The 14,965-nt window shown below is 48.3% G+C and overlaps 1 protein-coding gene across 3 annotated transcripts in view; it reads left to right on the top strand.

The window, feature by feature from the left end:
• The first annotated feature begins 2,429 nt into the window (after window positions 1–2,429).
• unc5b (unc-5 netrin receptor B) overlaps window positions 2,430–14,965 on the top strand; it is a 41,494-nt gene continuing 28,958 nt past the window's right edge. For all 3 annotated transcript variants that reach the window (XM_076974882.1, XM_076974884.1, XM_076974883.1), the window contains exon 1: window positions 2,430–3,020. In XM_076974882.1, coding sequence (XP_076830997.1) covers window positions 2,936–3,020 — 85 coding nt within the window. In that variant the 5' untranslated portion in view covers window positions 2,430–2,935. The remainder of the gene's footprint in view (window positions 3,021–14,965) is intronic.

Below are 14,965 nucleotides of genomic sequence, written 5' to 3'. Positions count from 1 at the left end.
AATGGTCAAAAATCCCCATAAACACACTCCTTAACCTTGTGGACAGCCTCCCCAAAAGAGCTGAAGCTGTTCTAGCTGCAAAAGGTGGACCAACGTCATATTAAACCCTATGGATTAGGAATGTGATGTCACTTAAGGTCATATGTGAGTCAAGGAAGGAGAGCGAATACTTTTGGCAATATAGTGTATGTATATATGTATTAAAACCCCTACATTTCAACAGTTATAAGGCTTTTAAATCTGCTTCTAAATAGGCTTTTAAAACCTTCTTGTAGCAATGCATTTATTGAATTTATTAGTTTCATTATTGTACTTGAGTTCCAAAAATGCATATGTCTTATAGTAGCAGTAACACTGTATGATTCAGCATTAGACATGTCTTTCTCTACAAAACATATCCATTCAGACACACATCCTTGTACCAATAAACCAGAGGCTTGTGAAATCGTCTAATGATGATAATAAACCGGGTTGCTAGGAGAGAACGTCATCACTAGTGCCTAGGGGTTATGTGCTTCTGAAGTTGGCTTTAAGCAACATCACGTTAAAGATTATGTACAATACAGCAATTTAAACAGGTCCTGCTGGCCCTCTGTCTCTTGAAAGAAGCTTACATTTGTGGGTAGAGCTTAGAGTCAGAGTGCTATGAAATCCTTCAGTCAGTTTCATTGTTTGTCGACCCAAAATGTATTAAAATTGTTGTTTCCATCATTTCAGTAGTCACGTACAGCACAATCTTGACAACCATTTTAGTACTGAGAAACTTAACATTCTTATGGAGCTTGAAGTCTAGCAACACAGTTTAAGCCTTCAAGAAACCTGAAAAATCTGTTTTGAAAACAGGAAACTCACACCCTTTATAGGCTAAAACAAGGTTAGAAACCATGCTGTTTGTCAGGTTAAGTATAACCTCCTGTAATTGCGGAAGTTGCATTGTAGGGTTTCAGAGGATTCGAATATAATACAGATATCATGAGTAATTTGATATCTGTATTACATTTATTGTTATTCAAAACATGTCCTGTCTAAATCTAGAAATCAAGGAGATGTGTGTGACTATACTGTGAGCTTCCTGTTTTTGTGGGGGTTGAGGGACGGGGCATGTAAACGACCTCCCATTGCAGTGTGTTTAAAAGCCCACTGAAAAGCTACAGAGAAGTGGTGCATCTCTCTGTACTAAAGCTGCTGGCAAAGTTCTACTGTGGCTATATGGAACATGGCAAGCTGAGACAAAAGCATGTCTTTCATTTCAGCCAGATGCAGTCTGTTCAGTGTTCTTCTGCAAAAACAAACATAGCACAGCTAGCACTCTGGTGCACGACAACGTCTTGAGTTCACACACACATATTTAGTTTATTCTCAGCAGGGATTTTCTGTGTTAAATGACGGGTCTAAAATTAAATGCAGCATCATAACCCGATTCTTGGCTGTAAAATATCTGCAGATTGAGATTTATTGTGCATACTTGTCACCTGGTTGATTCTGGTACACCATTGTTGCTGTCTTATTGCCTAATAAAGGATGTCAGGTGCAAGAATAATCACTTATAACCGTCTCTGTGTTAACGGAGTAGTGTAGAGATTATTTATTTTGACTCTTTATTCTGGCACTGACAGCACAAAATATATATTTTTAACTCAGGCCGGTATGATACTGATTATGTATGATTATTTTACCACATCTAAAGATAAATGCTTCCCAGGTAGACTCTTAAGCATTTTAAGTCATTTTGAATGTAATGTAAGTGCTGTAATGTAAATGCAAAACAGTCTACTGCGATTAACAAAATTATTACTGCCACGACACGCGTTTTTGTCTCAAGTAACTTAATAAAGTAGATAGGAAACAGCACCCTCGTGTGGTACACTTTACAACGACACTGAACACCTGAAGAAAACCTACGAGTTATTAAGCGCACCATGACGGTAAGGTCTTCCCGGCGTCGAACTGATTATTTTTTTACTGGATGAATGGCAAATCAAATAGTGACTTAGCCAAGAAATATGCAAAGTTCACATGCCTACATGTATGATTTGTTGTTTTAGAAGCCTAGATCTTATCCCATGCTGACGCAGGATACGCATGCCTGATTTTAGGACAATATATTCTTTTACATTTAGTATATTAGATTATTTAATAATCCAATGTTGCTCATTTATAACGCCACGTTCAACATGATAGTTATCATAATTCTGCGATTCTGTAAGTGTCGGCTACTGTAAAGACGATCGTTTAAAAAAAAAAACCTTAACAATTAAGTTATTGAAGAGTTCACTCCAGTCCGCGTGTGAATCCATGTCGGGCTTTGTGAGCGCTCAGCACATCTCCGTTCCTCTCCCGGACTCCCCTTCCTCGCTTCTCCAGCCTCCTGGAGGGAGACGCTCGGTGATTGGCTGAGCGGGATATGGGAGTCCAGAGGCGCTCAGAGCCGCCGTGTTCGTGTTGACTCCTTCAGCTCCCTCCGCACGGACCCGGCGCGCTCGGACAATGGCGCTGCGCAGATAACACCGAGTGGACATTGGCAAACTGCGGTGTTTTTATTAGCGGGGACAAGTTTTTTTGCCTCTTCGCCCCAAGTATATCGCAGTCAAACCAATTTGGCCAAAAATGGTCTGGTTTGTATTAATTTCGTTAGAAAACGAGGTAATTAACGTGAAGTTGTGAATGTGTTGAACTTTACGCGCGTCCCCGGTACGCGTGAAGCTGCTGCTCGACTCTCTGAAGTTGGCCACAGTTTCACCTGAGAGGAACATAATTCACCACCTATGTGTTTCTTTTTCTCCTGTTTGTGAAAGTTGGAGGGTTTTAACTGAATTTGTGACTACAGAACAGTCTTTTCTCTGAGGAAATATCGTGCCCCCCCAACAGCGAGTCTATTAGAGGACAACTTTATCCAGAGCGTCTGGGACATTCGGCAGAAACGTAACCGAGGAAGATGCTGTGTGTGCGGATACGGCGTGACCAAGCTCCCGCTGCTCTAACGCTCATTCTCATTTATGGAGCCTTCCTGTGCTGTACAGGTAATTTACCCGGCTTAAAGACACCGGGACGGCATACAAACATTTTATAATACTTTTAGCCCGTGTCTTGCCTTTTATTCTCTAACAGAAACGCTTTAATTCATCTGTATATAGATGTATAGTTTGAGTAACAGGCATTCTCACCCACAGCTGCTGATAAAGGAAGCGGAGTTAGTCTCATACGAGCCCCGACTTCACTTCACAAACAGAAAATAAATGCACTCCCAAAGCCCAGATAAGTGATAAGAGGCGTGTTGAGCAAGATTTATGCCCAGACAAACATATAGATTAGTGAGGACGGTGTCTTGGACGTGGACCGATCTTGATAGTGGGACACAGCTATGCACAGGGGACGATCAGTCACCGATAAGTGTTGGGGCCAGTTCGCTATAAATCAAGACAAGACCGTACATGGTTTAATGTCCTGCATCATCCTGTCAGCACAGCCAGTGTTGTTTCCACATGTACTACTGCTGCCAAGAGTCCTGCTCTAGTAAAGTGTCATTTCAACGGGGGTCATTACTAAAGTAGTTGAGGGTTCTCCAGGAACGCAGGGCCACGTTATGGTGAAGCGGCGTTTACCTGCGTGCTTTACGGGTCGCCCACCTGGAAGCAGGTGGCTCAGATCATCTACATGAGGTTATTCTTGGAATACACACACACACACACACACACACACACACACACACACACACACACACACACTCACACACACACACACACACACACACACACACACACACACACACACACACACACACACACACACACACACACATTCTTGGATTCTTGGAATTGTCTGCCAAGGTTTTTTTTTTCCAAATATTATTGCAAGTGTTATGTAAAATAAATGTCAGTAGCTTTAATTCGGTTATCCATCCATCCATCCATCCATCAATCCATCCATCCATTTCGCGGGATGAGCGTGCAACGCTTTCAGCGCGAGCGTGTTTCAGTGCCGCGTGCGCGCGCTTCCCCGGTGGTTTCACGGAGGTCTGAAACTGTTTCCGCGTTCGAACAGCGGAAGGGCGGAACCCCGCGCGCTCGGAGGATCATTAAAGTTTGCATCGCTGCCTTTTTGACTCTAGGAAAAAAGAAAAAACGCGACTTATAAACAAACAAACAAACACTGTCGTCGGTATGTGCTCCAGACGGAAAGATTTTGGATGCTATTTAGGAAGTTGGCTTTTGAGTTCAGCTTGTTCATTTACAATAACCAATTACTGTCCACATGAATAATAACTTGCTGATTCACAGAAATTGCTGCAAAAATCTCCTCAAAATATGTTAAAGTTTATGAACATCTAGTTTATAATAATAATAATAATAATAATTACTATTATTATTAATAATAATAATAATAATTATTATTATTATTATTATCGGAATAATATGCCCATATCAGAAATTATGACGTTTTGGTTATTTTTGGTGTTTTGGTTATTTTTAGCGCCAACTACCGTATTTGAAAGTTAGCAAAGTTTAGACACTTGGTTTGGTCTGTTGAAATAAATCGTGTCGCAAATACTTAAAAGAAGACGATGTTGGATTGTGTGAAAGACTTAGTCTTGGCATTCAAGAATTTGTGTTAGCTAAGAACCTAGTTATTTACCTTCGTATTGAAATCATATTTAAAAAGTATCTTGCTGCATATCTAGCAGATCGGTTCATAACATCCACAGTAGTTTACCCACAGTTTAGTTGTACCATTCTGGAGGATAAGTTAGGAATTAGTGCAAGTTAGAAGAGCTGTAACTGTGTTGGCTACTGGGCTGGATACTGGGCTGGATACTGGGTTGGATACTGGGCTGTACCCAGAATGCCTCTGTAGGTGGTGTCCCAGGTCATGCTTTGTCCCTTACTAAACATGGTTCAGGGGGTCTTACCCATCCTGTAGCCCTTTCCTATCTCATTTATTGATGGTATGATGTTTAACTAGAGCAGTCCCGCGTCCCCCACCCCTGCCTGTTGTTCCAGAATAGGCAGCCCAGAAAAGCCGCTTATGCTTAATAAGGGAGCACTGTTTTGAAATGAAATGCTCAGGATGAGAAATGTGATCTGTGGAGCGTGGCGGAGAGTGCGGTTGGAGACAGGAGAGCTGGGCTTTTGTTCAGGTCCGGCTGGATGTTGGTGTGGGAGCCCGGCTGCCTCTACACACATACGCCAAAGTCTGAACGAGACACAGAGACCGGGGCATTTTTCAACTACTCTGTAACATAGCGTGGTCGAGACAGATAACATTCATCTTTTCTCTCATTCTGCCCATTCCTTTATTCTTCCTCTCAGCTCCTGCTCTGTTGGGTGTGTGTGTGTGTGTGTGTGTGTGTGTGTGTGTGTGTGTGTGTGTGTGTGTGTGTGTGCATGTGTTCATGCGTGGATGTGCTGAGCTCAGATTTCCTCTATGAGAATGCTGTCTGAGTGTTGACATGAACATTAATTACCCAGACTGCCAGGAAACCACGTCTGGCTCCTTTGCCCATCAGCCTCCTCACTCAGGACTGTGTGTGTGTGTGTGTGCCTGTGTGTCTGTGTGTGTGCACGCGTGCATGTGTGCATGTGCTTGTGTGTGTGTTCGTCTTTGTATGTTTGTTTGTGTGTGCATCTGCATATGCGTTTGGGAATATCTCCGCATTCTCTGTTCAGTGCAGACAGAGAGGACTGGGTATGCTTGTGCACATGAGTGTTTGTATGTACATTTGAGTGCCCTTGCCTGCATGTGTATGAGAGTTTGTATGTACATTTGAGTGCCCTTGCCTGTATGTGTATGAGTGTTTGTATGTACATTTGAGTGCCTTTGCCTGCATGTGTATAAGTGTTTGTACATACATTTGAGTGCCTTTGCCTGAATGTGTATGAGTGTTTGTATGTATGTTTGAGTGCCTTTGCCTGCATGTGTATAAGTGTTTGTATGTACATTTCATTGCTTGAACACAAGTGTATGAGTGTTTGTATGTATGTTGAAGTGCTTGTATACATGTATTTGAGAGTTTTGTATATTCATTTTCAGTGTCCTTGTCTGCATGTGTTAGAAGAGTAAGTAGTAGATTAATAGTAAATGAGTAATAGTTGTTAGAGTTGAGCTCAAACCTCATACAACTGCGACGGGGAGGGGGGGGGGTGTTTAAGGCTAGCATCTATTGCTTAAGGTCAAACCATATGGAAGGGGGTGGAGAGAACCTCCGTGTGCCCCAGGCCATCATCTTTAGAGAGGAGAACATGTCTGACCCTCCCCACCAGGGCCCAGTGAATTCTCCTGTGGAGCTGCAGGTCACGGAGGTGCAGCTGGTTAACTATGGGAGACGGTTGTCTTTTTCTTTGCCCCAGTGCTGGCTAATGGGTCAGACCCTTGTGTTCTGTGTTTGGGGTGTGCGTAGAGTGGTCAACGTCGTGTCAGGAGGTACGGTACTGTTTTCAGACACGGAGACAGGTGGCCTCCGAGAGGCCTAGAAGTGGGAAAATGAGAGCTTGTGAAGTTTAATAGAAGTGGTTAAACAAAATGTTAGAGGCGGGAGAGGATGGAAGACACAGAAGGGAACGATCTGAGAGAAAGAGCGAGGGAACATGTGTCGTGTTGGAGAGTGTGACTTGCAGTGCTGCGCTGTGCATTAGTTTAATGGGAGCTTTGGGGAGGAGCCATGTGCGGCTGTATTGGAGATCACTGGTGTTCCACTCCCTCCCTCCCCTCCATTATTCATCACTGCAAAGTGGCCCTTGTTAATATTTTAAACCTGTTTATGATTGCTTAGAACCTTTATATGGCATGTGTGTGTGTGTGTGTGTGTGTGTGTGTGTGTGTGTGTGTGTGTGTGTGTGTTTCTGTATGTTTGTGTGTGTGTGGTTCTGTTTTTCTGGATTGGAATTGGGAATGTGTAGTGCATGTGGTCGTGAGACGAGTCTGACACCCATAATCACTCACTTTTTAAACCAAGATTAGATCAACAGTGTGGTAAATACTGATCACTATGCATGGGACCTGAGAACTAACCTCACTCCCCCACCCTGTGTGTACACATCTGTGTGTGTGTGTATCTGTGTGTGTGTGTGTGTGTGTGTGTGTGTGTGTGTGTGTGTGTGTGTGTGTGTGTGTGTGTGTGTGTGTGTGTGTGTGTGTGTGTGTGTGTGTGTGTGTGAGGGAGAAGGATAGAGAAGTTAGATGCAGTGGCATTCAAGCATCATTAAGTCTCAAGGAGACGAGTGAGCGGGAGCGAGAAAGAGTGAGAAACAGCAAGGAGCATGTCTCATGTCTCTGGGAGGTGGTTTTCTTAAGGCTTTTAGCGATGGCTAGTGTGCTGAGTTTTAATGGCGGACATTTTTAATGCTTTGCCAATACTGTACATGAAGTGTGCCGCCATAAATCATCAGCAAAGAGCAGAGAGACAGTTGGGGGGGGGGGGCAGTTGGGAAAATCAACCGAGAAAAAGTGAAGTGAAATAAATAAATAAATAAATACCAGTATTAATATAAGCATGACAATGAAAGCGTTAAAATAAACATGATAATAAAACATTAAAATAAGCATAATAATAAACCTGAGAATCTGATATGAAAAATAACTGATATTTTACTGAGAATCTTATATTAAAAGTAGCTGATATTTTACTGGGAATCTGATATTAAAAGTAACTGATATCATTGGGTCCAATGAGTAAAACCTTTAATATGTTCTTTTCAGTAGTCACAAAAGTCTGTTTGGACAAGTGATGAAAATTAGTTAGTCCAAGCAAACACAAAAACCACTCACAGGATACTAGAGCCTTCAGAACATGAGGAGAGGAACGATGACTCGAAGATCTTGAGGATCATTCCAGAAGAGCTGAGTGATGACGAGAAGGGCTGGGTGGAGGAACAGACGGGAGGGCGGAGGAGGAGATTTTAATGAAGTTGGGGCAAACCGTGGATGGATGAATGAGAAAAAGAAGAGGGAGACTCTTCACCCCAGCCAGGTTTACGGCAGATGGGCGGTGGGCTGGGGGTGGGCCGGGTGGGATGGGTGGAGTGTGACGGGGTCTGCTGAAGAATGACTCCGTGGGGTGGCTTTGTACCCGCCCTGAATGGAGGGCTCAAAGAAGCTCTTTCCTGCCACGGTGTGTGGGGTGTGTGGGGTGAGGGGCCGGCCAGTCTGTTCTTCTGAAAGCCAGCCACAGAAAATGCATGAGTGTGTGTGTGTGTGTGTGTGTGTGTGTGTGTGTGTGTGTGTGTGTTTATTCTGCCTCTGCTCTCTTTTCATAGTCACACTTCTTATTCAGTCATGTCCAAACAATGGGGCCGAGAGCCAGACATGTGAAAGTTTGTATTCTTATCCTGCCACTGTCGCCGTGGTGAACATCTTCCGCTCCTCTTGCAGTATTTTCATTGGCTGTGGCCATCTAAGTGTTCCCCAGTGCCGCGGAGCAGAGCGCTTTCATCTTCTCCAGTACCAAACCACAGGAAGAGTGCGGTGAGCCCCTGGCGCCACACGTGGCATGAGTGCCAGCCGCAGCTCGGGTGCAGCGTGGTTCTGGTGGAGCGTGGTTCTGGTGCAGCGTGATTCTGGTGGAGTTTGGTTCGGGTGGAGCGTGGTTCAGGTGGAGCGTGGTTCAGGTGGAGCGTGGTTCTGGTGCAGTGTGGTTCTGGTGCAGTGTGGTTCGGGTGCAGCGTGGTTCGGGTGCAGCGTGGTTCAGGTGGAGCGTGGTTCGGGTGGAGCGTGGTTCGGGTGCAGCGTGGTTCAGGTGGAGCATGGTTCTAGTGGAGTTTGGTTCTGGTGGAGCGTGGTTCTGGTGGAGTTTGGTTCTGGTGGAGTTTGGTTCTGGTGCAGCGTGGTTCTGGTGGAGTTTGTTTCGGGTGCAGCGTGGTTCTGGTGGAGTTTGGTTCTGGTGCAGCGTGGTTCTGGTGGAGTTTGGTTCGGGTGCAGCGTGGTTCTGGTGCAGCGTGGTTCTGGTGGAGTTTCGTTGGGGTGCAGCGTGGTTCTGGTGCAGCGTGGTTCTGGTGGAGTTTGTTTCGGGTGCAGTGTGGTTCTGGTGCAGCGTGGTTCGGGTGGAGTTTGGTCCGGGTGCAGCGTGGTTCTGGTGCAGCGTGGTTCTGGTGGAGTTTGGTTTGGGTGGAGCGTGGTTCTGGTGCAGCGTGCTCCCCACATCTTGGGTTGAGCTGCGTGTGGCAGCTCTCGGTGACACGGTCCCACACCTGTCACGCCGTGCGAGTCACCGCGAGCCCCAATTACAAGTGCCTCACACTCATTAACCCCAGAGGAAGAGTACGTCTCTCCTCAGTCCACCGCCTCACGCGTCTGCCACGTTTAATTGTTCTGATATGGTCGGCAGCCTGATTCTGATTGAGAGGTGGGTCCAATCTTCTCAGCAGTTGATGTAGGCCTGCCGGAGAACTTACTGTCTGTAATGTCTCTGCTCATTATACCCTAGCTTGTTCCCATATGTTTCAAGGTGCCCTGCTACAGTTCTTGAATGGCTCTCTGAATCATAATATCTAATACTTATAGGAGACAGTGTCTTTCAGGCATTTTACCATGGGTAGGAGTCAAAGGTGTGTCTGTGACGTTATAGAGTCCGCAGTGGTTTTGGTTTATATGGCGTGGCAGGCCCGCTCCGATCAGGCGTCCATGAACGCTGGTGCCGGGTCTGTGAGCACCACCTGCTGCCTGCCTCTGTGTGTCTCGCACTGGCAGAGAGACGTTTTGAGGCCGTGAACATGCTCCTGGCCAGCCTCTTCCTCTTCAAAGGGAAGTTCAGACCAGTCCATGCTTGGAGATTAGGCTCAAACCAATCTGGGTGCTATTTCAAGCCGTGAGTGAGTGAGTGTGTGTGTGTGTGTGTGTGTGTGTGTGTGTGTGTGTGTGCGTGCGTGCGTGCGTGCGTGTGTGTGTGTGTTTGCATTTCTGACACAGATGCTGGCTGAAGTCTGTGCGTGGGAGAAATGGCATCTTCCATCTTTATTTCTGGGTCCCAGGGTAGTCTTTAAGAGGATATCAGCCAGCTTCTCTCTTAGCCTTCATCCTTGCTCTCATTTGGCCTGTTTTTGTCATGTTTCTAGTTTTAGTCCCTTTGAGAATATTTGAAATCCCAATCCCTCTCTCTCTCTCTCTCTCTCTCCTCTCATCCTTCCAATCTGGGTTTCATTTTCTTCTGCCCCGTGTGTAGTGATCCTCTCCCCGTCTCTGTCCTTTTACGCCCCAGAGCTGGTGGGGGTTTGGGAAGCTCGTCTTTAGAAGGCAGCGTGGAGAATCCTATCTCTCTGAGTTTAATGCCTATTAAGTCTCCCATCTGCCCCATGGGGCGGGGCGCAGCACTGTGGGGGGCATCTTTTGGGGGGTGTGGGAAAGAGGAGTGGGGATTTATTAGTGTTCTCCTAGTGTCCATTGCCACTGCAGGGCTGAATGGGGGAGTCCATAACAGCCCAGAAGAGGGACACACAGGCCCTTGCGTGCTCACACACACAGCAGCTGGTTTGTCATTGTTGTGGGTTAAGTGTGTGCTCCTGGTCCGTGAGGGGTGATGGAGTGTGATAAAGCACTCTTAAAAAGAACCGTGTAGAAGACCTCACACAGTGGTCCCTGGATAAATAGCCTTCCTAACCCTGCCTTGCCCAAGACTTATGTAAAATTAAAGACCCACCCAGTCTATTACAGCATATGCTAGCATATGCAAACATACATATGCACATGAAAACACACACACAAACACGTGTATTGACACCCAAACACACACATATATAGTGAAATAGGCAAAAATGAAGGCAAGACAACCCATCAAGCCCAGAACTGTTGCTCTGGCCATCCAGACAGTGGAGGCCCATGGGAGCAGGTCTTAAGCTGAGCCTCCATGGCAGTCAGATCGCTGAGCTGGTTGCGAGGCATAATTCCTCCGGGGCAGTTCAGCGTGTCGACCACGGAAGCCTCCTCTCTCCTGCTTTGCCTGTGCGTCTTGTAGGAGCATTAATACTGTGTCATTAAGACTCCGCCAACTGCTAATCTGAGCCTGACAGGCTCCTGCCTGCCTGGCGAAGGAGTAAATAGGGGAGAGAGGGAGGCGGTGAATGAAGAGCAAACAGGAGCAGAGTGAGGAGGAGGAGGAGGAGGAGGAGCGGGTGTTGCGGGGAGGTCTCCCCCTGGACCTGTCAGGTGCTCAGTCAGCGAACGCATCCACGCGCGTCTTGATTACATTCTCACGCGTGTGGGGGTGGAGGGGGAATCAGCGCGGGGCCTTTCTGCTCTTAACCGCCGCCACGCAGCCTCTTGGGTGTGACGTTGGTCGGAGCCTCGGGAGCGTTTGTGTGTGCAGCAGGAAGCATGTCCAGCTCCGCCAGGCGGTTGGGCGTCATGGCCGACCTCTCTCTCACCTCCTCGCTCGCTCCGCTCCAGCGCTAATACTCTGTCGCTTCGCCACGCTGCCATCGAAGCCAAGGTGGGCGTGGCCCCGCGGGGTCAGGACCGGGCCCCGCGTCTGGCTGCGGCCGGCGCACCTGCGCTCCCGGCCGGCACACCTCTCCGCATATGGCGCCGGTCGGTCGGGTTCGTCTATCGTGGCCCGGCCCGGTAGCCTGCCCAGCATGGCCGACGCTCGCAGGGATTAAGGAAGCAGATGGACACTCGTGCTGAGCGGACTGGGTTCATTAACTCTCCGCACGGCGCATCCGAACTTTGCAGCCCCGCCCACGCCCCGCCCACGCCCCGCCCCGCCTCGTCCCGCCCCGCACCGCCCCTGGCTTGTCCTGTCCTGTAGTTTGCCATCTTCATGCTGCGTCCTGTTCCGTGGCCCCGACCGGCCCGAAGAAGTGAACGCCTGCATGATGTAATGATGATGTATTGATCGATGGCTGAGAGGCAGGCTGGACGTTTCTGTCTGATCAGTTGAAGTGAGGCAGGGTCACTTTTCAACTTAAACAAAAATGATGATCTTGGGCTGTCAGTGTGCAGCCACCCTTGGAGTGTGTGTGTGTGTGTGTGTGTGTGTGTGTGTGTGTGTGTGTGTGTGTGTGTGTGTGTGTGTGTGTGTGTGTGTACATGGCGGAGAGCGTAGGATGGAACAAAGAGGAGAGACTCTGCTCAGTAGACTCATTTAGAAAGTGATCTGTCAGGACCAGAGAAACTCTGTGTGAGCTGTTAGCTTTGATGCAGTAAGCAATCCAGAGTGGTGTGGCCAGACAGCCTCCGTGCCCCAGAATCCTCATGGGCACTGCGGTCTACTGTATGTCAAATGTTTGGCAAGTGCATCATTCACACTGATGTTATGTGACCCAAAATGGTGTCTGTTTTCAAACCTAAAAGACAGCTGCCGGGGTTTGTGAGTCGTTGTGTTGGCGTGATGGACACCTGAAATTAGCTGCACTTCAGAGCCCCTCCTGCCTGTCCTGTGTAATGAGCATCACTCTGTGTCTTAACACGTCTATCGGTGGCACCGAGGTTTCGGGTCCTTTCATATGGCCGACCTGCTCCGTTCAGGTCTTTGCCAGGCAGGTGAAATTACCCTTCTTTAACGGTAGCTGTGTGTAATGCCTGTTAATCTGATGCCCTGCAGGGGGACAGCATGAGGCTTGCTCGGATTGATTCTGGTCCTGATTGCAGGCTTTAAGAGGAGCCGTAGACTCATGGACAAGCAGCCAGCAGGCGTTTTAGTGGCCTGGGGAGATGGCCGTGCGGGTGCCCTCGCTCGTGCAGGAGGAGAGGTCCACGCCGAAGCCCGTCCAGGTGTAGGAACCGCCACAAACATGCAGCAGAACCTGTACTTGACTGGAGGGGCGTCACCGAACACGTTTTACATAATCGCAGCTCCTTTATTCTGCCATGTGTTTGTTTTAAGAACAAAACCAAGCAGAAAGTAAATACAAGTGCGCTAAAAATCTCCTCAATTCTTATTCTGCGGTACGGTCCACGTTGGTTGTGTGAAGATTTGAGTGCTCACTCTTCAAATCCATTTCCAAAGCACAATTCATTCTGTGCTTCACTAAGCTGGTTTAGAAGCGTTACCGCTGGGACGGCTCTGATGGTGCTTTATGGTGACATCTCAGAGCACTCTCACAGTACTTGAAACTAGGAAGGAAAGCTCTGCAGAAGTGTGTGGCTCAGGTGAGGGTCTCTCCGGGGCGTGCGGGTGCGGGGCCCCCCGGGCAGGTGGCGTGCGGGTGCAGGGCTCTGCTCGTGGCCCTGCCGCAGTGTGGCCCTGCTGATTAAATGCAGAGCACTTTTGTTATTGGTTAAGGCTACTGGGTGGGGTGACTGCAGGGAACAGCATGCCTGTGTGGAGGTGATTATGTGTGCGTTTGACAGCGGCTGCCCACACCACATTTGAGTGTGTGTGTGTGTGTGTGTGTGTGTGTGTGTGTGTGTGTGTGTGTGTGTGTGTGTGCGTGCATGTACGTGTGTGTGTGTGTGCATGTACGCGTGTGTGTCACTGACAGTTCTACAGTGACGTGAAGTGCGTAAATCTGGCCCCGTTAAATGCAACGGCTGCCTGGCCGCATTAGCACAACAATTTACACATCTGTCCCAGAGCCTCAGACACTGGGGGGGATAATGAAGCCCTCCTGGCCCACAGCCACTGTGACTACCACGGCCCACAGCCACAGGGAGGGGAGGAGAACCAGGAGGACAGAGGAAACAGGATATACAGGAACACTAAGCCTCTCCCTTCCTCACGCCTCTCTACGTCTCCTCCTCCTCCAATGAGAAGGAGCAATTACATGGCAGTGTCATGCGTGTCTTTCATCTGGTGTGGGGAGCAGTGGCGTAATGAAGGTGCTCTCGCCTGTAATTACACGGAGACACGCTGGATGGAGGGCGTCTGCCGCCGCGCACGACCCAAAACAGCCGTAAATTCCTTTGATATAGGAGGAGATAAAAAGACCCGCCAGACTCGCTTGATCCGGCTGGTAACGGCTGTCTTAGGAAGAGCTGCTTAGCACCAGCCCGTGCACATTTCAGTGGCGCGGATGTGGCTGGAAGTGGCACGGGGGCTGTGCTGTCGGTCCTAAGCTCTCGTCTTCTTCTGCTCTCCAGGGGATTGCTGTGTCAGACACTCTGGTTCAAGTACATTTTGATTCATATAATTACAAATGGCTCCTGGTACATTCGCAGAAGAAATGTGGTTTTTCCAGCAGGAGAACTGAGTGCAGCTCCAAACAAAGAAATGGGAACGGTGCCAGAGGAAACTCAGAAAGGTCAAAGTTCACTTTAATCATTACCGAGCATGATGGGCTTCAGTTATCCCCGTGTGCATCGGGGTGAAAACCACGAGCTCACCTGAGATCACGTGTTCCTTAATGCGGCGTGGGTCTAAGAGGGTGGTGCGTACCACGCGGGGATCAGAGGCCCGGCCCCAGCTGGGCCTGTGGCAGGAGGCTCGGTTGGGTTCCTGGAGAAGCCGCGTGGCTGCTACAGCAGCGTTCTTACCCCTCCTCCTCCTCCTCTTCACTGGCCTCACTCTCACCACCGAACCTCCCTAAAGATGCTGCAGGAGGCTAGCAGCTAAAGTGTTGGATCAGAGGACATTACTTGATAGTAAACTGTAAAAAAGAAGAAAAGAAAAAATAAAGGATCAGCTCAGGAGCTCTCACTTGCTGTGAGATCTTTCAGTCACAAGAGGACCGCCCATTGGCTGCCTTACATTCACTGGATGAGGCTACCGAGAGCTTCTGGCCTTTAAGGTCTTCACTGCGTGGCAGGCCGGGCGAGGGGCGGGGCCAGTACGCTGGACGGCCCGCCCCATGGAGGACTCTCAGCCGTGGTTTTTAGATTAGCTCTCTGGCCCAGATAGAGGCCTGGTTGGTTCGAGGTAGGGGTATACAGGACAGAGACAGATAGAAGAGGGGTGGGCAGTGGGGGGTGGCTCACGGATTAGAGGGCTTTTGATGAAACAGCATTGCCCAGTTCGACCAACACACATGTACACAACCCACCACAGTTATTTTTCCCTCTCACATTTTTTTGTTTATTCACAGGATTAAGGTATCCTAATCCC

Source organism: Brachyhypopomus gauderio, chromosome 15 (assembly GCF_052324685.1).
Source record: "Brachyhypopomus gauderio isolate BG-103 chromosome 15, BGAUD_0.2, whole genome shotgun sequence".
Taxonomy (NCBI): Eukaryota; Metazoa; Chordata; class Actinopteri; order Gymnotiformes; family Hypopomidae; genus Brachyhypopomus; species Brachyhypopomus gauderio.
This window is presented reverse-complemented; position numbering and strand designations above follow the sequence as displayed.